The 24,588-nt window shown below is 43.2% G+C and overlaps 1 protein-coding gene across 2 annotated transcripts; it reads right to left on the bottom strand.

Moving 5' to 3' along the window:
- Positions 1-132: 132 nt before the first annotated feature.
- LOC6536692 (homeobox protein abdominal-A) lies at positions 133-24,588 on the bottom strand. Of its 2 annotated transcripts, XM_002097228.4 has the most exons (6): positions 22,602-24,588; positions 20,743-21,745; positions 19,646-19,902; positions 15,855-15,902; positions 3,227-3,450; positions 133-3,151 (listed from the first exon to the last, which is right to left on the bottom strand). In XM_002097228.4, exons 2-6 carry the CDS (start codon positions 21,609-21,611, stop codon positions 2,777-2,779), a joined length of 1,773 nt encoding a protein of 590 aa, XP_002097264.1. In that variant the 5' UTR covers positions 21,612-21,745; positions 22,602-24,588; the 3' UTR covers positions 133-2,776. The 2 variants fall into 2 exon arrangements, with proteins under 2 accessions (XP_002097264.1, XP_039231102.1); XM_039375168.2 differs by lacking the exon at positions 22,602-24,588 and having other exon boundaries at positions 20,743-22,189.

The following is a 24,588-nucleotide window of genomic DNA, read 5'->3' as shown; positions in this document are numbered from 1 at the left end:
TAATTAAAACTAAAGCCGTTCGTTTGTAAAAAACATATGTTTTACATTGAATTTAAGTTCTTTTTCTACACTTGTCCCAAGACAAGTTTTATATACAGAGCACCCACTCTTCAATCAGTTTCACACAAAGTATTGGTTTTATTTATTTATTAGTTCTTCACTGCAGTTGTTCGCTTATCCTAACGTTATTTGTAATTTCCTTTTTATTTGGGTTTGCTCATAATTTCATATTTATTAATCCCCTTGGCTGAAATATGTTTGCACGCAAACGAAATATGCTTTCTAGGTTTTATCCATTTTCTTAACATAGATATTTTCATGCAGTTTTATGTACAATTACGATGGCAAATATTTGGGAGCCGATCGTTTTCGGTCGGATTAATACTAGGATTTCTTTAGGTTCGAATATAATTCAGTTACGTATATGCGGGTTCTTCAACTATCGCAATCTCCGAATATTTCCGGCTGAGTGAGTAAACTTGGTTGGTTAGTAAATAGTATCGACGTGATTCTACGTATATATGTTCGTTAGGCATTATCTAATATTAAATTTGATTTGGAGTTTTTGGACCTCATCGAAAAGGTCGGCGTATGGATGGGTTCTCGTTGCAGTTGCTTCCCAGTCGGAGTAAAACAAGGGTGTTTTTAATTTTTTCGCATTCATTTTAAAATCGCATAAAATTATATAATACACAATTCGTCACAACTAAACTTAAAGTAAAATTAACAGAAGTTTTAGCATTAGGGTTCAAACAAAATATAGATTTACGCGCTAATTTGCTAGGCCGTCCAAAAAAGACTAAACATTTAACTTAAACCAAACTGAAACGCAACAAAAACCAAAACTGAAGCGGGAACAGGAACAGAAACCACTCAGTTTCCTTCAATCAAGTCGTGAAACAAGGCAAAAGGTTGTCGCCACCCGGGAATATCACTCGACCAGTGGGACTCGAAAAACAAAGGACTCTAGGACAGTAAGATATTAGGATAGTATGGATCCCATCGAGAAAAAACATGAGCGCTGGTTGGGGATGCTTTTTTTTGGTGGTGACTGGTTTTGGGCAAAAGGTGACTTTACTTGACTCGACTGCTTTTGTGTTAACCATACAAGATACACATACATTTAGGTGTTTATACATACACATGTTAGTTCATAGTTGTATATATTTGTAATATATATTCATATATATTTGTCAATAATTGTTTATGTAAATACGCGCTGTGTAAGCCTTCCCCTCCGGTTGTGTATAATAAATAGAGTTTCTGACTTTAATTCAACTTGCAATCCGCGAAAGACTACGCTAGGTAAATTTAATTTCGGGAAGTTTGAAATCTACGTATATGGGTTCTGCCAATATTTAATATTTCCATTCTTATAACTCCCCTTTCTTGGCCTTCTTCGACAGTTTGTTTGTGGTTGCAACCTTAAGCTAATACGTATTTCAGAGTTTCCTTTTTGTTTGTTTTTTTTTTTTTTGTAGATTTGCAGGCCTTTCAAGCGATGCCTATTTAGTTCTTCGCTTAATGGTAGTTAATTTAAAATTTTAGTCACTGGCAAACGACATTTAATTTCTCAGCTCCATCTTACTCCATTTTCCATTTCTGTTTCATATCTCATTATTTATATTACGTATTTGAAATCGTGATTATGCTTTTAGGTATGTTGCATACCGTTTGTTCTTACAACTGGTATTTATGGAAATACTTGCGCAATTGTTTTGCGTACTTTAGCTGCTTAATTGTTTACTTGCTCGCGAGTTAAGATTAATATGGCATTGAAGAAATCATTGTATTCAAGCGTTGGCATACAACGAAATACAGCAAACACACAGTAAACACATCACTTAACAAAACATTGGAAGAGGGTTTTTTTTTGAAAAACATAAACATAAATTTCCAATAAATAGGTGGATACAAAACGTACGCTTTATAACTCTATAGGTAAGTATCTTTAATCTTTAAGCATATCCATATATTTATGTATATATATATACCGTTTAACATAGTCGAACGTGGCTCTAAATATCGAACTAGGTTATTCTACAGCAGTCGCAAATAATTTTACACTCGAATCCGTCGAGTTGCCCTCCCCAAAACCTCTTCCATTGGAAGTTGGTTGGGGGCGGGCAACGGAGTTCTCTGACTATCAAAAATCGCTCATTTCGTCAATACTCTATATATATTTATATAGATCGCGTCTCCTGCTAACTCCTTGCTTAGGCATTTACCGCTATTCTAAGTAGTTCAAGTTATCCATTAATATTACCGAATTGGGCCCGTTGGCCCAGAGACTCTGCACTGGGGGTTGAATCGCCCGTTTAGGGGTTGCAAAAGCGAAAGTATGGAAGAAATGTCGGATACACAAATTCCCACTGGAGATCTGGAAGGGAATCGCATGCGTTGCTCTATCAAATAGGCCACTGCAGTGGGGAAACCTCAGAAAACTTCGATCCACGGCAATGAAACCCGGCCCAGTTAATCGCCTCTAAGCCATCGCACCCAGCCATTTGCGTGTATGTATGTTTTTTGTAGACTTATGCAACTTATGCAACTATTTACTATGTAAAACTTTACGTATTTTAGTTATCGAGTTTATCTTCTGCTTGCTATCTCGCGCGTTACACAGACGAGGAGACGAAAAAACCGCCGGATGCTGATCCTGGTTGATCAGGTTTGATCCTGGCTCATCCTGGCGGTGGCTGCGGTGGTGGTGCTAGTGGTGCGGCTGGTGGAAGAGTGGCTCGTTGGCTCGGCTGGGCGATGGGTGGCTATCAGCTTAGGAGTTGACCTTGCTGACCGCCTTTAGCAGGTCGTGATTGCTCTTGTCCAGGGCGCTCATCATGCCCAGGTTGCCCCCCAATCCGCCACCAATGCCCGGCCCGATGCCGCCCACTCCGACGCCCACGCCCATGCCAAGGCCGAGCTTGAGATCGTTTTGACCTACCACGGAGTGGTGCAAGTGGCCCGGATTGTGTGCGATGATCGAGTGGTGGTCCTGCGGCTGTTGCTGCTGCTGCTGGTGCTGTTGCTGCTGCTGCTGTTGCTGTTGCTGCTGCTGTTGCTGCTGCTGCTGCACTTGCTTGTTCTGCTGGGCGGATTTCATCGTCTCCTGGGCCTTCATCTTCTCCTGCTCCTCGCGATCGCGTCGCGCCTTAAAGTAATAAAAAAGGGGAAACCAAGTTAGTAAAGAGTTAAGAGTTAGGTCGCTTTGCGAGGACCAACTCACCTGTTCATTTATCTCCTTGACGGCTCGCAACTCCTTCTTCAGCTTCATGCGCCGGTTCTGGAACCAGATCTTGATCTGCCGCTCGGTCAGGCAGAGGGCGTGTGCTATCTCAATGCGCCTTCGCCGAGTTAAGTAGTGGTTGAAGTGAAACTCCTTCTCCAGTTCGAGGGTCTGGAAGCGAGTGTAGGTCTGGCGACCGCGCCTTCGGGGACAGCCGTTGGGGCCTGCGGAGGAGAAAACGGAGAAAGTCGCGTCAGATGGTGGCAACGATGTTTAAGAAGATGTTTTGGCCTCTTTCGCCAGCGCCTAATGACCTGCTAAGACGGTGTCAGACGGTCGCAAATGGTACTTTGGCCAGCTGCAACACATGTCAGGCGTCGACACATGATTTGTGCTATGGGATGGGGGTTGGGGATGGAGGGGTACTTTTGGGAGCTGCACTGCGAATGTCTGACTGCAAATTACGAGAAAAACAAACAGAATGTTGCAAAAGAGCAAGGAGGGAGTGATCTGATGCTAGACCTGACGTCAGCAGCAGGCGCCCCAGGACGTCAACACCCCGGGGTCCATTGCGGACCTGATTCCGCTGCGGATTGGCATCGCACGCAGTGCGTGGAAGGGTGAAGCTACCAATACCACCGACACCGACTCACCCAGCGGCAGGTCTCGCCCTGGTGGCCGGCAGCCAGCGCTTTTCGTCGATTTTCCCCGCATTCCTTTCCCTACTTTCTTGTCTAGTTTTTTGTTTCTCTTTTTTTTTTTAGCAATTTTCCATGCTACCTGTGCGAATTTTTTGCGCGACTGTGCGGAGATGCGCTCGGAATGGCACAGGCTCCGTGTTTATGTTACGGAAATCAAAAATTCGCTATCTACAAATTGCTGTCCCAGTCCCAGCCTAACAGCCTCTCACTTATACCCGCTTGCCGTTTTATGGCTTTCTTGTCTCTTCTTTTTTGCACTGCTGCCTTTGTGCCGAGTTTTTCTGGCAAAAGGTTTTCATGTCAACGGCAATTTTTTATGGTTTGCAAGTTGCGACTTTCCAACGGTAACCGTTCAAGCAGACAAAATAAAAAAGGGACAATTTTTACGTAATATTATGAAAGGTGCAGATTTGCAAATCTTCCTCGGCTGCAGTTGTAAATCATTGGGATTTTGTCTAGTTTCCGCTGCATTTTTTATGAGACTGAACAGTTGGCAAAATATTTACGGACGCATGAGGCCGTGACATTTGAATTTACCTCAACCGATAAGAAGTATCGATGATTCACTGGTGGAATCATCTTCTAGTGTACAAAATAGTGCTGTTACGCCTTAAAAAAATAAATAAATTACAAAAGAAAATAGTTACATAAGAACTAGTTACAGGTTTCTGGCACTTGCTCCAATGATTAAAATGGGCTTAGAAGAGAATCGTTTTATTCAATTCTACTATACGATAATTAAATTCAAATTAATCCTTTAAATTAATTTCTTGTTACACAAACACCACACTCTACTTTTAATTTAAGGAGAGCAGCAATAAAATGCGAAAAACATTGTCACTGGAGTGGACAGGAAGTAGTGGAAAGGGAAGGGGGCAAAAGCAATTTCAATTCTAATCAACCTCCTTCCCGTTTCCCCTCTGCAATCCTGCGGCCAGGAATACCAAACTAATCTAAATTATTTACACGCTACAATGAGCAGCTACAATTCGTCCCATAAATCACGACTCCCAGGACACACGCGCCCCTAAACAAGATTTACGACCCCCGCAATGGCCGCCAATGGCCATGCGCAGGTGCGAGCGAGATGGCTGCTCGCTCGCAGGACGGAGTGATGGAATCCAACATGGCTGCCGCAGTGTCTGCCTTCGCACAGGTAGACACACTCACACACACTTAAGCAGGGAGAGTGGGACAGAGGGAAAGAGAGAACGTCGGCATGGCAACGCCTGAGTTTTTCTTAGTGTGAGTGGTGAGTCGGCGCAGCCAAACCGGAATTGCAAAGAGAGCACTCACACGTGGATGTGCATGTGGATGTGGATGTGGGTCTGAGCGGAAAGGAGAGCGCTCAGTTTGAGTCACGGCAACTCAACTTTGTTATTGATTTTCCAATGCCAACTGCGGTTCCACTCATCTCGAAAACTATTCGGAAAGCCTTAAATCCGCTTGGGAAAATCTTCTGTCTACGACGGTTTCAATTCTGGTTTCGGTTTTGAGTGTTTGAGTGAGCGGCTTTGTGGGGGCCTTTTGAGGGTTCATTGATCTTTCTAAAAATTATGATTTCATTATAATAGGGAGTGTATTTAGGAGCTCAACGAGAGCCAAAGGGGCTAATGAAATGTTGTGGAGGTAGTACACGCATTTCAGAAATGAAAGGTGTTTCAAAAATTAATTGTTGATATGGAGAAATAAGTCTGGTTTGCTTATATACTGTGTTAAACAAAAATATAATATTGAATTTAATTTTAGATACAAACAAAGCTCAAAAATAAAGTTAGTTGAATAAAATCAAATGAATTAATACCTTGAAATGATAATGAATTGGTACTCTTAATTGCATTTCTCTGCTTACTTTCTAACATCATGAGTCAATATAACCCTGATGAGTCATTAAGTGAGATTAATCTCACGAAATACGTTTATAAAGAAAAAATACCTTTGAAGACTTCAGACACAAGCAATTGAATCGTAAATCGACTCAAATTCATAGATCAGAAGTAGGCTATTGCTTGAATTTCAATTACACACTGATCGTTAAATTCACTTGAGAGCTTCGATAGATTTGACAAGCGCTAAGCGGCTATCTTAAGTTTATATATTTGAGTTGAGGTGGCCGGTCGAACCGGTCCGTTGCACAATTACTAAGGAAAACCATTTTCCAATTAAAAATCAATTAGCGCGCCATAAATCGTGGCTGCAATTGAGTGAAGCCACGCGGAAAATCGAGCTGGGGCCTGAAATCTGTTTCGGAATCGGAGGAGATTCCAGACGCGGTGGCGTTGGCGGCCAAAATGGGGCAGATCCAAATGGGATCCAAATGGGCTATTCCAGTGTATACTCTCCGGATCGACTGAAGAAATCCGAGAGGTGACAAAGAGGCCAGGAAAGCCGTCCCAAGGCGCCGCTGTCAACGGTGCGAATGGGCCTGGGAATGGTTATGGGAACGAGAATGGGAATGGGAATGAGAATGAGAATGGGAATGGTTATGGCCAGACCCGGGACAGCGTCTATAACAATGACATTAACAATTAAAAATATTAATAATCATAAACGTAATTGTTCAATAAACAGCGGCGCGTATAAATAAGCACAAAACATACAAAAACGAGAAGCTGAAAAAAACAGCGCAGACTGAAACTTATGATGACATAAAAATCATAAAAACAATTCAAAGCGTACAATAAAGATACTCACACACACACTCAAAGGGGCGAGCGCCATAGTTTGCCCAAGTATCTGGCACTGTGTGTGTGAGTATCTATGTGTGCATTCGAAAGTGGTTCCGTGGGGACGCTGACAAGTCTTCGAGTCTTGTTTATCAAGCGACAAAAAATTGTACAATAAACAAACATTTTGCCGCACAAGTATTTCGTGTTTAGTGTTTGGCTCCTATTTTTTGTCTGCGTCCATCCCTTTCTAGCGTTCTCGCTTTCGTTTTCGGTAAATAATAAACAAATTTACATATCGCTTGACAAAGAACTTTGAAACATTGTGGTGTGTGGCGTGCTCGAGCGCGTTGTTGTTTCAGTTGCCGGCAATTAGCTTGAATTTGAATTTGAATTCCTATTCCTAGCTGGCTCAAATTGTTTGCCGGCAAATAAATTTCATGATTTTGCTGCTGTTGACCATACAAGTTTTGTGCGATTGGAGAACTTTTCCCGCCTTTGACTTGTTTGTTGACTTTTGGCGCGCAAATTCCGTTGTGTATTTGTCTTCGAGCGGAATTTTTGTAAATCTTGTGGGTTTTTGTACACTTTATGGGATTGTGTGGGGAAAATTTAAATATTACTGTTCCAACACTAAAATTTAAAAACTATTTCGACAGTACTTAAAGGGGCTTTATAGTTATGTAAGCCATTTAAATTGTATAAATATATTTAAACGAAGTTTGTCAACATTCTTTAAGTAAAAGGTTTTATATTTGATATACGTATAGTAGAAGATATGGGTTGTCAAATGTGTGTATATCGATTGTATATCGATTTCTGTGTCAGAAGCCTACATGTTTTGGTTTAAATGTTACTTGAAGAAAAAACACATATAACGAATAAGGCATCCACCAATGTGCACGCATATTTATGCCGTCGTATATTTATCTCGTTCTCTTATTCGAGAAAGAAGAAATTTCAGTGGCTGGCATATGTTTTATGCTGATTTGTTTATATTTGGTATGCATTTTCGAAACTAACTTCCCGGATGGCATGTTGAGAGATATATAAACAAAGGGCAGACAAAGATATAGCAACATGCTACGAAATGAGGAATATTTTTGGGTCGCGAGAATTTAGTGATGGCTCAACAAATTCTTCCCTCCGCCGGTTAAGGAAGTTCATCGTTCTGCGGAGACGATCTTTCGCGCATTTAGCGCAAATTGCAATGTACCTCGGGTTAAGTGACATCCCCAGGGAGCTGTTTCTAGAGCCCATTCCCGCCCTCGACTGCCAAGGATATGCAAATGCGTGGAATTCTTTGAGCGACGACGAAGACTAATTAAACTTTGAAAGTAAAGCCGCTTAAACGCTGTTCCGACAAGACTCACGGGTAACATCTGGCGCTTTTGTGTGGCTTTTAGCGAAAAGGGGGAGGATGGACAGGATGTTCAGGATACACAGGATTCTTGGGGGAGTGGCAGGTAAGCGCCGCCATTAAATTGCGCTCATGCTCGACTTTTTGGGGGTGGCTAAAAGCGGCGGCGGCAGCAGAAGCAGCAGCTCCTGGTTGCCATTGCAAATAATTTATGTTTATTAAATTTATTTAAATTTAATCAGTCGCACAGCCATTTCGTACGCCAGAGGGCGAGGAAAAGTGGGTGGTGTCTTCTTTGCGGAAAACCTGGCAGCAGAAAGCCTGCTTAAGGGGGAGTCTTCCTCCTCTGCAATTTATGTGCAGCGCGTTGCCAATGTTGTTGTTTGTGCTATCAGATCTGCCACGCCCCGCCCCACTCTCCGACATCCCATTTCCCCTGCTAATTGTGTGCTTAATCTTGGAAAATATATGGCAAGCTGTCGCTGTTGCTGTCAGTTGTGTTCCGCTCTGTATCGTGGGCAAAAGCGGAGAAAATTCCTGGCAAATGTTGCAAATACAGACAGGCTCCTGGGGGATTAATATATTCTCATCAAATATTTCACGCCATTATTGAAATTACTCCTCGTTCTGTTTTAGCTAAAGGGAAAAGTATCGGGGCTGAAAGCGAATTGTGTACTAGAATTTGCAATTAAAATGCTCTTAAAAGGGAGGTCGAATTTAAGGATTTAATAAAATGCAGAAGATTGTGTGATAAGTGGATAAATTCCTCACTAACTCATAGAAACTGGTAGGTCAAACTGGTTAAGAATAAGATATGCTAACAATATACGTATTGTTCAAAAGTTAATACTCAATTCAAAAACAATGATTTCCAGCAGGATTTCTTAACGTACGAAAACGTTTTATGAGTCTTATCTGATTTTTGCAGCCATATGTTGAAAACCAAAAAAAAGTTCTTGAATCATACCTTACCGATGCATTATCGAATGTAATGAGTGTTCTCATATGTTTTTCCCATTATCTCGCCAGATAACCATTTGCAAGGCCCACATTTTCGAGATGCGCCCTGTATCCCACAAAGTGCAGACAGCCCTTAATTCTGACTCAAGCCAGGAGCCATGGCAACTCAAGCCAACATGGTAACAGCCCGAGTTTTCTTTCGCACAGAGCGAGAACGAGACGGGAAAAGAGAGTGGGAGGAGGAAGGAGAGAGAGCGAGCGAGTGGGATGGCAAATAACGGCAGCGGCAGCCATTAGAGCCATTCACCCTTACTGTCTTTATGGCATTTTTAATCTTGTGGGTGGTGGGCGGCACAACCTCACCGCCCATCGCACAACTCCCACTGCTGCCTGGCATTTTTTGCACGCACTGCAAACACGAGGGTGTGATAAGACAAAATACCCGACATAAATGTGAAAAATATATGGCCAAAAGTGAAAAGGGAAAACGGAAGAAGCCAGCCGCAGAATGTATGTGTGTATGTGTGGGGTTGGCGGAAAGCCTTGCCAAAAGGAAACCGGAAAAATCAGACTCTTTCTGGGGCCCTCCCCGCCTCCAAACCATCGCGGCGAAGTGGTTCCAATAAATTTGTTGGCCCACCCGGAGAGAAAGAGAGAGGAGAAGAGGAGTTCCGGGTGGCGGGCTGGGGCCCAACTAATTTTGGAAGGACGGACAGCTGTGGGGCATTTGTAGCGATGGCCTATAAATGGCATTAGGCGTCTAGAATTGGTAATCCGCAAGATTTTTGCAAACGGCGTCTGTTCCAGGCGCTTTTCCAGGGGACACGTGTCGCCAACTGACCGCAACTCGAGCACCCTCGTCCTATCTGCTTCAGTCGGCTTTTCTATCTCTGTCTGTTCGCCGCAATTTAGTTGCAAATTAAAGGCGTTTAATGTACGCCGCCTGCGATTAAAATCGCCGCGAATCGATGCGACACAATCAACGGCCATTCAATGATCACAATGAAGTGGCGCCAAAGAGACTCCATCTGTATGTGAGTGGAATTAGTTGTGCGTATCTGTATCTGAAAAAGTATCTGTATCTGAGCGAGCTGACATTCGGTCGCTGGTCGGGTTCATCAACACTTTTTGGATCCTTTGTTAGGGGTTCATTTCGGAGGATAAGTGAAGACAAAGGGCACTGGATTGCTAAAACGTCGTTTGGGAAGTTAAAGGCTGTTTGGGTACTCTTTAGATTTAGTTGAAACAATTTTTATAACTAAAAGTAAGAACGATTTTCTATACCTTGAAGCGTTATTTTCTTGTACGTATGTGCATAAAATTCGTAACTTATCTTTTGAAGCTTATTTGTCATGCAATTTCGAATGTAAATAGAATAATTCACATAGGAAAATTTCCGATTTTATGGCAAGGAATATATACATAGTAATGGTGTGATTAAATATTCTGTTGAGCACTTAAAAATTTAATATCTTCACAACTCAGCTTGGCCACCCAGTATCTCTCAGCAAACCTGTGCAGTCTGTCGAGAAATTCAAGACACCTTTTCAACCGGGATAAGGGGTACCAAAAAGGTTCTGAAGCCGTAGCCCAACTGCAATTGGCCTCGTCTAGCCCTTTAGACGGCTCATTGGGTTTGGCATTTTGGGAAAGGCGAGGAAACTGAATTGAAATTGATTGCCTTCATTGGCTGCCACCGCCGGTTTTTTCTCTTTCTCCTTTTTTGTTTCTGAGGCCGTATCCAAGTTCATTTGGTCGTTCTATGAACCTTGGCAAGCATTATATCGACTTTTATTGAAAATACATATAAATTGAGCCAACTGCTTTCGACTGAGGACGCATTCTGGTATTGTTTCTTGGGTGTTTTGTTTGCTTTGGTTGGTTTTCCTTGCCTTTTTCGTCTCATTTTCCCAACTGCTTTCATGGCTCAGTGCACACGGGTCCAAGCACTCGGGTATGTACTTGTACGAGTATATACATATTCCTATTTGGTAAAAACAAACACGAACTCCGGATTCCTATTCCCTTTCGAATGCAGAACTCGGGGGCAGATGTCGGCCATAACTTAGATTGCGTGGGCCGACTTGAAACGATGACGTATTAAAACGCCATTCGGCGAAGCACCCCCGCCCATGTCGGTGTCCCCTCTCTAATCCCCCCAATTTCCCCTCGAACGAGAACGTGACACTTAAATTCGTATAAAAAGCATCGATCGATCGATGCGGGTTCTATATTTACCTAGGCGTGTGCATAACTCATGCTTATCCTCCTCTGCTGGAAGTTTCATTATAATATTATAATGCCCACAGAACCCCCTGTTTAGTTTTCCCCCCGCGAGATGCCAAGGTGTGGTCCTGTGAGCTCCTGAGAAATTGACGATGCACCGCAGACCACAGAAAACGAACTAACCTATTAGTGTTTCCAATCTTGAACTTCCCTCGGAATGCTTCTTGGCTGACAAAGCTGATTAATGGCTCACACACACACACACTCGTGCAGTTGGCCTTTTGTTAATGGCTGCTCGAGAGTAATTTGAGGAAATGGTGGCTGTTGCTGCTGCAATGGTCCCAGATGAAGTCTTTTGTCACCGACAGGTTTTCATTTCCCCCAATGTTGGACCCTTTCAAGTTTGTTCTTTTCACAACTATTACAACCGAAGTTGTGACGGAGAAACTCCAATTACCTGAATTGCTTTATTAGAAGAGATGGCTGAGGGAACGGAAGGATTCCCACATAAGCCAAGAACTGGAAAAACAAGTTTTTCGAGGGGAGGATACCGAAAACACAATAGGCCCAGCGATTCCTTCATTCCCTAAGTGAAATTGAAGGAAAGTTCTTTGGAATTGTAACGTTGAAAATGTCACATATATACTCATAAATCCAAATAACAAACATAAAAGTATTTAATTAATTGGACGCTTAGTTCCTTTCCTAGATACATCTTCATCCTCAAGAAATGCTACCACGTTGCCACTTACATTACCCAACGATAATGGCGCATCAAAGAGAACTGAATGCACCATAAACACTCTAATCTCGCAATTAATCAGAAGAAATAATAAATTTAGCCGCCAGAATAGAACAAGAGTGCATTAACCGACACCGCCAGCTACTTGTTTAATTCCGCGATTAAATTAATATTAACTACTCCCTGTCTTCATATTTATCGCACCGGAAGGTCGGGAAATGGCCGCAGTCACGCATTGCACGCGATGTGGAAAATGGAAAACTGCAAAAATGTCGCACGCCAGAGTCAAGTTTTAAATAAAACTTTTGTGTAAATTAAATATTTAAGTTAATGGCAATGGGTAAAGTTTGCCTAGCGATGTTCTTGTTTGTTCTCACATATGTGCACTGGAAAAAAAGAGTATTGCCAAAAGATCTAAAATCTAATTTAAATAGGAAAACTGAGTATGTTGTATATGCATCTTTAACAGAATACAAATATTTTAATAAATATATTTATTTAAATGTTGAAAAATGTAAAGCTGAAGTATAAACTATACAAACTTTTCTGGCTGTGCGTCAAGTTAGGAGGGGATAAACTCTGATTAAGCGCCAGCGAAGGAAGGGCATGGAGTCGGCAATTGTCTGTGGAACGTGTGCGCTTTTAATTTGATTTTGTCTGGCCAAATTTACATGTCTGCCGGCCCACTACCACTGCCGAAACATCGCGCCAGTCTGGCTGCCATTTTGTCCTTGTCTGTGGTTCTGTCATCCTGTCATTCTGTCATCCTGTCGAGGTCCCCCGCGCCGGATCCTTGTAATCCAAACCCCTTTCGCCAATTTGCGCCACTTGGGCATTAAAACCGCAGATTAACAGCATCACGGTGTAGTTAAAAAAAAACGCAGAAACAACACAACACTCGGAGAAACGTGTCATTTCGAATTTTCCGCCGCCGCAGGCCGAAGTAAAAAAAAAACCAAAAATATAATACAACGACAGAAAACGTGCCGATAACACGGTGTCGCACACTCCCCCTCGCCACTCCCCTGATCAGAGAGAGATAGCTGGGTTGAAAAGAAGGAGAAAGAGAGACCAAATGTAAATACAACAAGACCAAATAAAAGCGAGGGAAACAGAAAACACAGGGAATCGGAAATTAAACAAAACCGAAACGAAATGGAATTCGCTTATCGCGCCTCATAAATTAACCCTTGCCAGCCGTCGTCCATGTTTCGAGCGAGATAGCACCACACATGCAGACAGAGAGGGATGCTAAGTGGGTGGGGGGTGCTGAGGGATCTTAACCCCGGTGCGGGATCAACGATTATCTGCGAGATGGCGGATCTTCGCGCCCCCAGAATGACGCGCCCTGCCAATGACATTGATTGCCGCCAACAATTGAATTTAAACATTGATATTGCATTGATTCCGAGCAAGACGAGTTCAAACCCCAAGACAGAGCTTTGAATTCAGAAAGAGACCGCCTGGCAGGCGAGGAAAGAGACAGGTTCAGAGATAGAGAGGTCTTTGTGGCAATAATTCAATTCCCCGGCGGGCGAGATAATCGTGAGCCGCAATTATGGCTTGTAAAATTAATAAAAATAATATATTTTATTATTCCATTCGCGCCGATTTCGCTGTGCAAGGAATGCAAATAAATCGTGCCATGAAGATAGATAATAGCTTTGTCGACTTTGAAAAGAAATGAGTGATTTGTTTCAGAAAAAATGCAAGCGTTTTTAAAGCTGGCGATAAATTAAGGGGAAAATTTACAAATTGCAGTAACAACCATTCAAAACTGTAATAGTTAATTAAAACTGTTGAAAGAAATGTTTTATACCTTAAACGAAATTTTGCACATGCTTGCGTTTGTAACATGTTATTCCAAACCTGCAATTTTTAACAAATCTATTAGGCAATTCTTGAGCTCTGTGAATGAAATATGATGAATACAAAATATAAAAATTCAACATAAACGGTCTTTTACGACCTCTTTATGTTATTTGTTTAACAAGTTATTAATTGCCGTGGGAGCATTTGGTGAGTTTAATTAATTAGTAGTGCAGTACAAGGTTGAACCTATTTAAATTTCATTGGGAAAGTGAAACAAAACTATATTGATTCAAGAGCTAGTACAATTAAGCTTTAAGAAACTCTTTTGTGGGGTGATCTACTGATTGAAATCTTATACCCAACCAACGATCTATACAGAATGGCAACTGGAACTCGGTGAGTTAATTACTTGTCAAACAGCGGCTGTTAGTGCTGTAAATTGCCCGAATGACTCCGCTCAACGCCAATGGCAGTGATTTATTTACAAAACAAACACCAGAGGATCGCCAGTGGCACTGGGGAAGTTCAGGGGGCTTGAACCCGCTCGAATATCAAACGATCTGTGACGCCAAAAGCTGAGCCGTGGCACGTACTTCTGCGGCGGCAAACTCTGGCACGAACGCTCCGATTTCATTCCAGGTCCAGAGACTACATAAGAAATGCCAAAGACCAAAGCCCAGAGACCAGAGACCAGAGGACCAGAAGGCCTCCACAGCAAAACACCAGCAAGCCAGACTGCGGGGCCATGTGCCGCAATGTTTGCGAAGTGGTCGAGCACAATTAAACGGTTCGCAATTACATGCCACACCAAAAACAGGGGTAGGCTGTTAATGTCACTGGGGGGACCACTACGCGTATGCGCAATGTGGAGAGTTAAATGGCTGGTTTCATTTCCCAATCGATAAAACATCAATTTGATTTTAAGGCGTGAGCTAGGCTTGGGGTTATTGTAAAATGTGAATTTTTAAATTGAAAATAGTATGAATTAACCAACTAAATAAAGGAAAGAATAAACTGGCTAAAGTACATTGCAATTATATTTTATGCAAATGCAACGCTTTGTTTAATTAGTCATTGCGGTCAGCACTAATTGTTAATTGCTATTACAAATTCAGAAACCCATTTAATCACGGAAATAAACCAAGCAGTGAATTAATAAACACACTTCGGTTCCCTATTGTTATTCGACTACATGCCCCTAATTCGAGCCCCAACTAATGGGAAGCGCCATTAACTCAAGTGAAATGGGCATATACATAGATGGGATTGCGATTGGGAATGTGAATGTGAATGCCGATTAATGACCGGCTTTTGTAACCAGCAATTGACAGCGGCTACCCGTGTTTGCGGCTGCCCTTGCCGATTGTCGAACTAATTAAACGTTGACCATTATCGGGACCATAAAACGGGGATCGCTCGGTAGTGGCCACAACATTATGATCGTTATGCACGGCACAAGACCATGCGTAAAATCGTAAATAGATCATAAAACGCCTATAAAAAGTCGTTTAACGAGGCCCAGAACAACGGACCCATCGCAGATCGGCAATCGTACATCGAATCGATCAATCGAGAGTGCGGCTTTGAGTGAGTTTTTCTGTTTTTCTGACACCGAGATCGACTCATTAGGTATTCGGCCAATTGTTATGGACAACAGGAGCTTGCAGTTTGGGGGGCCCCAGCAGTGGGAATTGTGATTTACGATGTTGGTCGGGTACTTGACCGGCATGGTTGAGTTATCGGTGCAACTTTCACGGAGTTGGCTAAACCAACATAGAAAGCAAACAGTTGCAAACCTTTCGTAAACCTTTGGCTGCTTCGGATATTCGCCAGAAGATGACTCCGATAAACAATGAAATTATACAATGAATAGGACAGGAAAGCGAACAAAGGTTGAGGGATTTATGACAGGACAGCAGGAGTCACGTGACGAATGAGTACGACGGCCGATTGCAGGCTGCATTTTACACAGAAGGGTTTCGTTCCACGGGTGAAAGTCGCCGGGTTGAGCAGGTAAATCATATTTTTCAAGGCCATCTGGGCAGGCTCTAAAAAACAGCATTTTCCGGCATATTCCACGGCCGATTAGTCCGCTAACCCATTGGTTCAATGTCAGTCGGGATATTAACTTCAAGGGTTTCCGGTTAATTGCGGTACTTACCGTTGAAATCGCCGCAAACGACACGCTCGAAGGGGCTTCCCATCCAGTCTGAAATTAAACGAGGGAAAAAAGAGGAAAGCAATTAATTTTTGGTTTTTCTTTGAGTTTTTTCTTAGTAACTAAGGAGTTGTGCTCCTCATATGTGCAGCTAATGCGAAATTCCGCGCCAACAGCCTTGAGCGCATCCCGCTGAGTAATGGAGCGTCGATCCCTCAAATCATATATGTCCAGTGCCCCCTCGGACATTTGTGCCACATGGCAGCTTTCATAAACCACTCAATCGGGCCGTTTTCAATTTAGTTGTCAGCGCCAGCCACAAAAAGCAGCATTAGCCGGCCCACTGCAGTCGGCAGTTAGCAGTCGGCGGACCACCGGCCGAGTGAACCTCCGGCCAGTTGGACCGGCTCCACTTTAAGTAGACCACGATGGTCGGACTAGAGGAGGGGGAGATGTCGGCGATATGGCGAAAGTACTGGGCAAGACACTGCAAGATGGAGGGGAGGATGGCGATGCGTGCCAACGACCAGACCGACTCCTCCTAATTAATAAGCAGATGAAGCTGCTCGGCATCGTTGGTGCATTTTTAATTAAAATACACAAATTTCTGGTCGTTCGCCAGTCGTTGTTGCCACTTTATTTGACACACGAAAAGACGAACGGACGAACGGACGGACGAACGGACAGAGGCACCGACATTCTCTAATATGTGCAAAGATTCTGCAGGCCGAGACTTCTTTGTCGCACTGATGATTGCACAATTTATGGCACAGACGTTTCTTATCTGGCCGAGGCAGTGTTCTGACTGCACATGAACAGAAAACCTTAATAAATACCCGGGCTCATAACAAACAATATTGAGGGGAAGAAGTCTATGTGCACATACAATTTAAAATGAGGAGATTAAAAATTCCAGAGTCCAAGGTATTGGATGACTTGGAATATATTTTATAAGTTTGCATTTGTTTTTGTTGAAAAATAATCACTTAATTCAACTAGAAAATTTTTATATTTTTATCTCTAAAAATATACATTTTTTTATAGAACCCACTGCACGTTTTCTGCCAGTGTGCCTACTTCTTAACCTTCTCCTTTTGCCCACACAGCGAGCTGAGATTGCGAATTCGCAGATTGGAAGGCGATGGGAAAGCTTTGCCATTTTCATGCTTTGTCGGGGTGCGCTTTTCCAGATAATTAAGAAAAGTTAACCTCTTTGCTTTCTTATCAGCATAATCAGGTGCAGGCGCGCCGCTCCACACATTTCCCAGCTTTTCCTGCGATTTCCCGCTTCGCCCCCTTTGGCAACATTGTTGATGTTGCTGCCCGAGTCGGTGCAACGATGTGAAAATGAAAATTCATTCAGACGCTTTGGCGTAAAATATTAAAATTCATTAGTTAAATTGCATTTGGCAAGCATTCAGCTGTAAAACGTTGCCGTTGTTGCAGCAATGGTTGTTGCACTTGCTGTTGCCGTTGCTGTTGCTGTTGCTGTTGCAGTTGTTCATGTTGCCGGTGCGTCCGGGTCTGGGTCTTGGTCTTCGCCTCCGAGTTTTTTGGGTGGGTTCGCAGGCTTGGCGAAGTGAAAGCCAAACGAAGAGATTTTTCCGAAGGAGGAGAAGCGATTCTTGTGCAATTCACATGCAACTGCATGGATATAGTGCCAAAACACATACAATACTAGTGTACGTATACACAGCTTTATGTATACTAGTAGTATGTGCATTTAAGGAGTGGAGCAAAAAGGGGGCAAAGGGGACATGGGGGGCTGCGTCGACGTGTCGCGCACTTGGCTGCCATAATGGCGTCATGCTCGTATTTACTTTCATCGCCGCCAGTCGCGACTCTATGATCTCGTTGACAATTTTATCGCCTTGGCGCTGTGAGCGGGAGATATGCAAAATATTTCATTGTGCGAAATACCGTTTATCTTCCCAACCGGCCGATGCTTCGGGTTTTATTCAGCATCAGGTTTTGCCTGCAGAATGTGTGTATCTCTTCGCTGGCCGGCCAAAGAGGTGTGTTAGCCACATATTCATATCTTTCGGGGTATCGACGAACCAAAAACCCACTAAAGTAGAGGAATGGATATTTAATCTGCATAGATTAATAGGAGTGCTGGTTATCGATTTATTGACACCCAATCTGGCCAATAATGCAAATTATACTGGCCAAACAGAGGGAGAATATTTTAAGCGCTTTTTCTTCATGATTTTGAGTTCTAATATGTCGTCGCTTGATATGCACACTACCTTGTTTTCCCATAATATTGCCGTTCCTTAAGCCCTGTCTGCTAGATCGTCAATTAACCATTTCTTATACGGCTTAATTAACATGCCTATGCCGTAAATTCCGAGTAAATCCGGCGTGCGATCTTTTTTCTATTACGACGACCGATGTGCAGTCCATAACTCAGGCCAATTGACAGTCTATTCATATGGTGTCTGCCATTAATCAGGAGGCATTCAACCCGCGGGGCAGAGTGGAAAATTGAATTCGTTCAATTTCTTCTTGTGCACTGTGGAAATCGAGTGGCCTGATGAGAAATGATAAATAAATCTGCTGTGCAAAAATGCGCGGAAAAAGCGAGCGGATCGCGTAAATTAAACTGACCCACATAAATTTGAAGCGAGTTCGCCCGTACTACGTTAGCCGCATAAAAAGAGCGGCGGCCAAAAAGTATCTGAATCTGTATCTGTACCTCTCGACGGATATGTGGATTTTGTATGCGCGGGGCACATCCCAGTGGTTTTTGGTCGGCTTTTGGGGCTATACGCTTGTCGGTGTGGGGCAACCTTGAGGCTATTTAAATTACAAATCGACGCCAAACAACACGACAGACAAGAGAAGCATTTCTCAAACTATTTTCATTTTTATTTACTGCCAACTTTTTAGCTGTTCGCTCATTTCGTTTACGGATTCGAATCGCCTGGAAGACTTATGCGAAATAAACGACTTGGAAGTGCTCCGCAAAGTGTTCATTATGGATTGGAATCGGAGGCGGAATGGCGGTGGAAATGGGAATGATATTGGGGAACGTTTGCGCCACGTTTATCTATTGTTTATAAAAGGTACGGTATACGCTATACACTCTTCTACACTTGGAAAACTCAATTCTGTAATTCGACTGAGCACTTTTTGAATTATACATTTTAGATCATACAGCTTGTAATGCAACACGAATCAGCGTTTGTACCACTGATCGATTTATGAATTCCTTAAGTACTGCATTGTATTATTGTATTATAATTAATCTTAACTCGAATATAAATTATAAAAATTTGTAGTTGACTCTTAATTTTCAGTGTAAGTGGCCATGATTTATATATACACAAAATTCTAAGAGATCGCTTTGTAGATCTCGAAGCCAATTTATTCTTGATTTAGGACCATACACATTCCTTGAAGTGCACGGTTTATTTCTGATTTTATAATGATTGGCATGATATATTTAACAAAGTAGACACGATAGATAGACTCTTCATTTTAAAGGCCGAGTGATTGGTTCAGTGTGATAAACATGTTTTGGAATTTAATATGTGATTCTGGATTTTAAAAATCAAATAATTTACGATAATTTTCCAGACATGAGAAACATATTTGCGACTTATACCCCTACCTGAAAAAGCTGTGATTTAATGTCGAAACATCTCGTCTGAGACACTTATTTTCGTTTTCTAATAACTTTCACTTTGAGATCCGAAATCTTCCCCTAATTGTGTCTTTGATTCCGGCAGTGACTTTTTACTTATGTAGAACATGAGATCCCAAACTCCGTCTAGCGATTGTTGACTCACCTGTAAGCGTCATCCAGGGATATCTGGGCAGATCGGCGATACCGGCTCCGCCCGCTCCCCCTGCCCCCGGCATCACGCCGGAGGCGGGCTGTGTGCACGCGTTTCCCAGCGAGTCCACGCCGATCGCGCCGGCACTGGCCGCGGATACCGCCGATGCGGCGGCTGTGGCATGTTGATAGAACTGAGCGAACTGTGCGGAGGCCGAGGCAGGTACGCTCATCGACTGGTAGCTGTTCATGACGGTGTCCGTGTACCTGCTGTGGGTGCGGAAGAGAGAGATAGAGAGAGAGAAACCATTATTGCTGGTGATCCCGCCTCGTAGTACATTACCCACTCCAACGCCCGTTCTAAAGTCAAATGCTAATGAGGTGGCCATTTGCATGCCCCTTTCACCAACTGCGGCTGCCTCTAATTGCACACTAATCCCGAACACGCCCTCGCACAGCAGGGTTCACTGTACATGCACACGGAGTGCCCATACAGTAGTACCATACTAATATGCAAATGGCCGCAGCGGAAGGTCAGTGTGCGTGCGAATCTCGTGGCCGGCGACAAATTGCCAGCGGCCACCGCAGGCTGCTCTAATTTTCCGACTTTATGGCCATTCAATATGAATGGCCGGCCGGTGGCCGAGGGGAAAATGGCCAGAGTCCCAGGATCCGGGACCCGATAATTAGAGCGCATTCGAAACGGATTTGCGGTTTTGCGGTGTTTGCAGATTTTACTGAAGGTCTCGACTGGCATTTCCGCTCGGCAAATTGAGAGCGCGCGAAATTGGTTCTTGGAAGCTGGCTGAGTGTTCTCTTTTGTATTGCCAATCACGGAAACTTTTTTAGAGGGTTTGCAGACAAATAATCTTGTGACTTTAAAGCTAATACTAATAAACATTGGGTCATTAATAAAATAAGGAACTGCCTGAGAATGTTGCATGTGGACTCCAATTACCAGTGGGGATATTAGAAGTGAAATAATGATATTTTTGCATTGACTACATGTTCTGGTTTCCCGCTAGGATCATTCAAAATCACTTTAATACGATGGGATATAAGCCCGTTCAGACATACGACCCCATACTAAGACTGGGAAATCTAACTCACCTGCACGACTTATCCTCCAGTCCGGTAAACCCGGCCATTCCGGAGAGTCCTCCATGGCTGCTGGGGTGGTTAGACACGTACGGATACATCTTGCTGGTGGGGATGGCAAACGAGGAACTGGCCGCAGCGGCGGCGGCGGCTGCAGCGGCAGCGACGGAACTGGCCGCGGATGCGGAGGCGGACGCGGATGCGGAGCCGGGAGAGTTGTCGTTGAGGCTGCGGTGCAGCGAGGAGCTACCGGACGCCGAGGGCGACGGGGAGCAGCTGCTGTCGCCCGCTTGGGAGTTGCCCGCCGACGGGGGCGTGAGCAACAGTTGCTGGTGGGCGTGTCCGTGCGAGGCAACTGCGGCGGCGGCTAGTTTGCTGATGTGGTGTTGTTGCTGCTGCAGCTGAAAGGCGGCCGAGAGCGAGGAGTATTGGTGGTGCTGCTGCTGCTGGTGGTGCAGGTGTTGCTGCTGCTGGTGGTTCAGGTGTTGCTGCTGCACCTGTGGGTGGTGCTGCTGGAAGGGCGACGATGAGGAGACGGGTGAGTGGGGCGATTGGCCCAGATGTTGGCTCAAATGGCTCGGCGATAGGGATCCTCCGCTCAAGTTGAGATTGCTGTTGTTGTTGCTGCTGCTGCTGGGACTGCTGCTGCTGTTGTTGGTGTTGCTTGTGTTGCTTCCAGCGATCGTGTTGCTGCTGTTGTTGTTGTTACTGCTGCTGCTGGCTGAAACGCTGGCGGAGGCAGAGGCGGCGGCGGCGGCTAGGGCGGCGGCAACTGCTGCAGATGACGAATTCGGGGGGGTGGTGGTTAAGTGGTGCGAACTGATAAACGGCTGGAACTGTGGATACTTTGGCAGCATACTATCGAAAACAAATTTTGACATTGCACATATTTTGCTCTCTGGCCGAGGATCGGATCTTCGGAATTTCGTTTAGTCCACTTGTTGTTCTATTTTGGTTTCGGAGATTTCTGAGTTCGAATGATTTGAGTTCTTTCTCTGAGTCGTTTGGTTAATGGCTAGATTGAGTATTTCGATTTAGAATTTAAAGTTTTAAAGTGTGACTTTAACAAATTTTGTTTGAATTCAGCGTGGCGAGAAGCGCTTCCTAGTCCTGATAAAACCCAGGTTTTAACTTTTTGTGTAAGCACAAGCTAAATTTAAAACTTCGACTGTATAATTCAAGATTTGGTTTTTTTCAAATGCTTAAGGTATTAATAAATATTCTTCAAATAGCATGAATTATAAAAAGATAGTGATTTCTTGCAATTATCCATAAACTTCAAAGATTTACAACGCAATTTAATATTAATAACTGTCTAATAAAATGTACTTTTTTGAACTAACAAAAATGTGTTCTCCCTACTTGACTCTACTACTTTATATTCGAATGAAAACTACATTGAAATAAGAGTATAATTTACTGCCAAAATTGATCGAATCAAAATGTACTAAAAACCAAAATAAACTTAACGTCAAATGTGATATACAAGAATAAAAAATGGCAAAACAAAAAATATAACATTTTATGGAAATTACTCGGAAAACATAAAAAGAACATTAACCAAATTGAATATGTTAGGATTGAACATAAATCTTTCGGGTAGCATCATACAGAACTCAAGGGGAAAATATAAATAATTCCAATGCTTTATATATTTTTCAGCTAGTTTTCCCTGACAATGCCAATGAGTTAGTATGGGGTTATCTTTACTGTGTTTGTGGGTATAAATCCCAATTAGTAGACTATATGAGATGGCAAACAGTTAGTACCTTTTAGATAGATTTAGTGAGACAGAATTGGAAAACGTTGCCACCTGCACGACTTTAAGCTACTCGATTCTCGATTCCGAGAAGTGAAATGCATTTTGTTACCTTTCTCAAGTTTTCTCTAGCGAACTTTTGGCGAGCAGCTTGTATTTGCAGCTTTTCTGTTTCTGTTACTTTATTCGCTCGAAGCTGGCGAATTCACAACGAAATTTGTTAAATTTGCATATGGTCTCGGGTTGCGATGTTTTTCCAGCTGTGGCACAAGTGTGTGTGTCGCATGCGTGTGTTTGGGGTGTGTGTATCTTTTATTTGTTGTAAAAGCAATTAAAATGCGGTCATCAATTACGCGGAAATTCGAATGGGTGTCGTGCCGGCGGAATTTCGTACGTGTGATTTATAGGCGCGCGATCTTTTTTAATGGCACTCTTGTATTTTTATGGCAGAGTGAGTTTTCCTTTGGCTTTTAACGACTTTTCAAGTGCGTGAGTGTGTGTGTGTGGTCGGAGAAATGCTTTCTCCCAACGATTTGCTTTAATTACTTTGTTTAAAATGCAATAAAACACTTTGCAGGTAGAAAGAACTATCGAAGTCTGGAACGGAAAGGCGAGAACCTTTTTACGATGTCAACTTTATGTCTTTTTAATTTTTATGAACCGCACACAGAGAGTTATAAACCGTAGTGTTTTGACAGTTTTTTCGGTTCTGAATTTCACACACAGTTTTATTATATTTTACGCGATCTGTAACACTTAAGTGACAATAAGCCGGCGGCCGAAACGGAACAATAAACACGGCGAATCGGAAACTGAATCGTATAGCCGCACTACAGTCGTATAGTCGTATAATCGTATAATCCGATTCGGAATCGGAATCGGAGGGCCGAAATTCCAAAGAGTGGAGAGCTGAGTTCCGCAGACACTACTGCGCGCCACGATAATAAATATTATAATAAAACGAAATTTTTAAAAGAGTATAAAAATTTCGTGTAATTGGTAATTCTTGCTGCCAGCGCGGGCAGCGGCGTCGACTGAAACGGCGGCAGAGTGGAAGAGCGGCAGCGACTGAGGCGCTTTGAGTCGTTGGAGACTTTGAGTTGTGTCTGTCTACGGAGGGGGTTTTCCTTTATATTTTTGGTTTTCTATTTTTTTGGGGAGACCGCTTTACGCGCGAGAAGAGAAGCGAAAGCAAAGCCGCTGCGAAACGTCGAGCGTTGTGGCGTTACGAGCAGCGAAACGTTTATGGCGCAATACAAAAGCCATGCGAGCGTTCTTATGGGCAAGTTTGGATGCTGAGTTTGTGACAATTCATTTTGGCTCACTCCTGACTCGAATGACTCGACGTCGACTGCGGCAGCGGCGGCAATAAGAAAGATGGCAGCGCAGCCAGCTCATATGTCTGTCCCGCTCCTGCTCGCATGCACCCAAGCCAAGCACCGCCACTGCTCTCTCTCGTTCTCGCTCTCTCGCATGATGGCCGCCTCGCTGCTTTGAGTGAGTGATTTTCCGAGTTGAGCGACTAACTCGACTCTTTATGAATATAAAGTGAGAATGTGCGAGCTGAGGTGAAACTATTGGAGTCCCGCTTTGAGTGCTATGCTTTTTTAAGTGTTTTATGCTTTGTTTGGCAAAATGTTATTGTTGATTAAATTACCGTGCATTATTCATTTTGAGTGCGCTGGTTTTGAGTGAGTGCCGCCCTTCGATACAAATTAGCCAAAATTTGTATTTGACTTCTTTATGGGATCACCCTCTAGTGGTGTTACAAAAAAACCCTTATATTTCGACAGATGAAAACGCCGACTCGGCAAAATCACAAAAAGACAGCTCTGCCTCTTCTTTTTTCGGCCGCCGCCTTTTGTCCGCCTTTATTTTCTCTCTTTTCTGTTGTCACTGGAATTGCTGTTATGACATTTTTATGAAAAAATTTAAAATTTATGATCGAAATTGGACAACACACAAGCATTTCACCCATCCCTCTCTCCCATTGCTCTCGTCCTCCTTTGTAGAGCAAATGTGTGCGGAAATAAAGCGAATCTGCAATTTCTTAACTTTTCCACTTAGAGAACTTCGCTATCTGGCATTTCGAAGGATTT

The sequence above is a fragment of the Drosophila yakuba genome, chromosome 3R, assembly GCF_016746365.2.
Source record: "Drosophila yakuba strain Tai18E2 chromosome 3R, Prin_Dyak_Tai18E2_2.1, whole genome shotgun sequence".
In the NCBI taxonomy this organism is placed as follows: Eukaryota; Metazoa; Arthropoda; class Insecta; order Diptera; family Drosophilidae; genus Drosophila; species Drosophila yakuba.
This window is presented reverse-complemented; position numbering and strand designations above follow the sequence as displayed.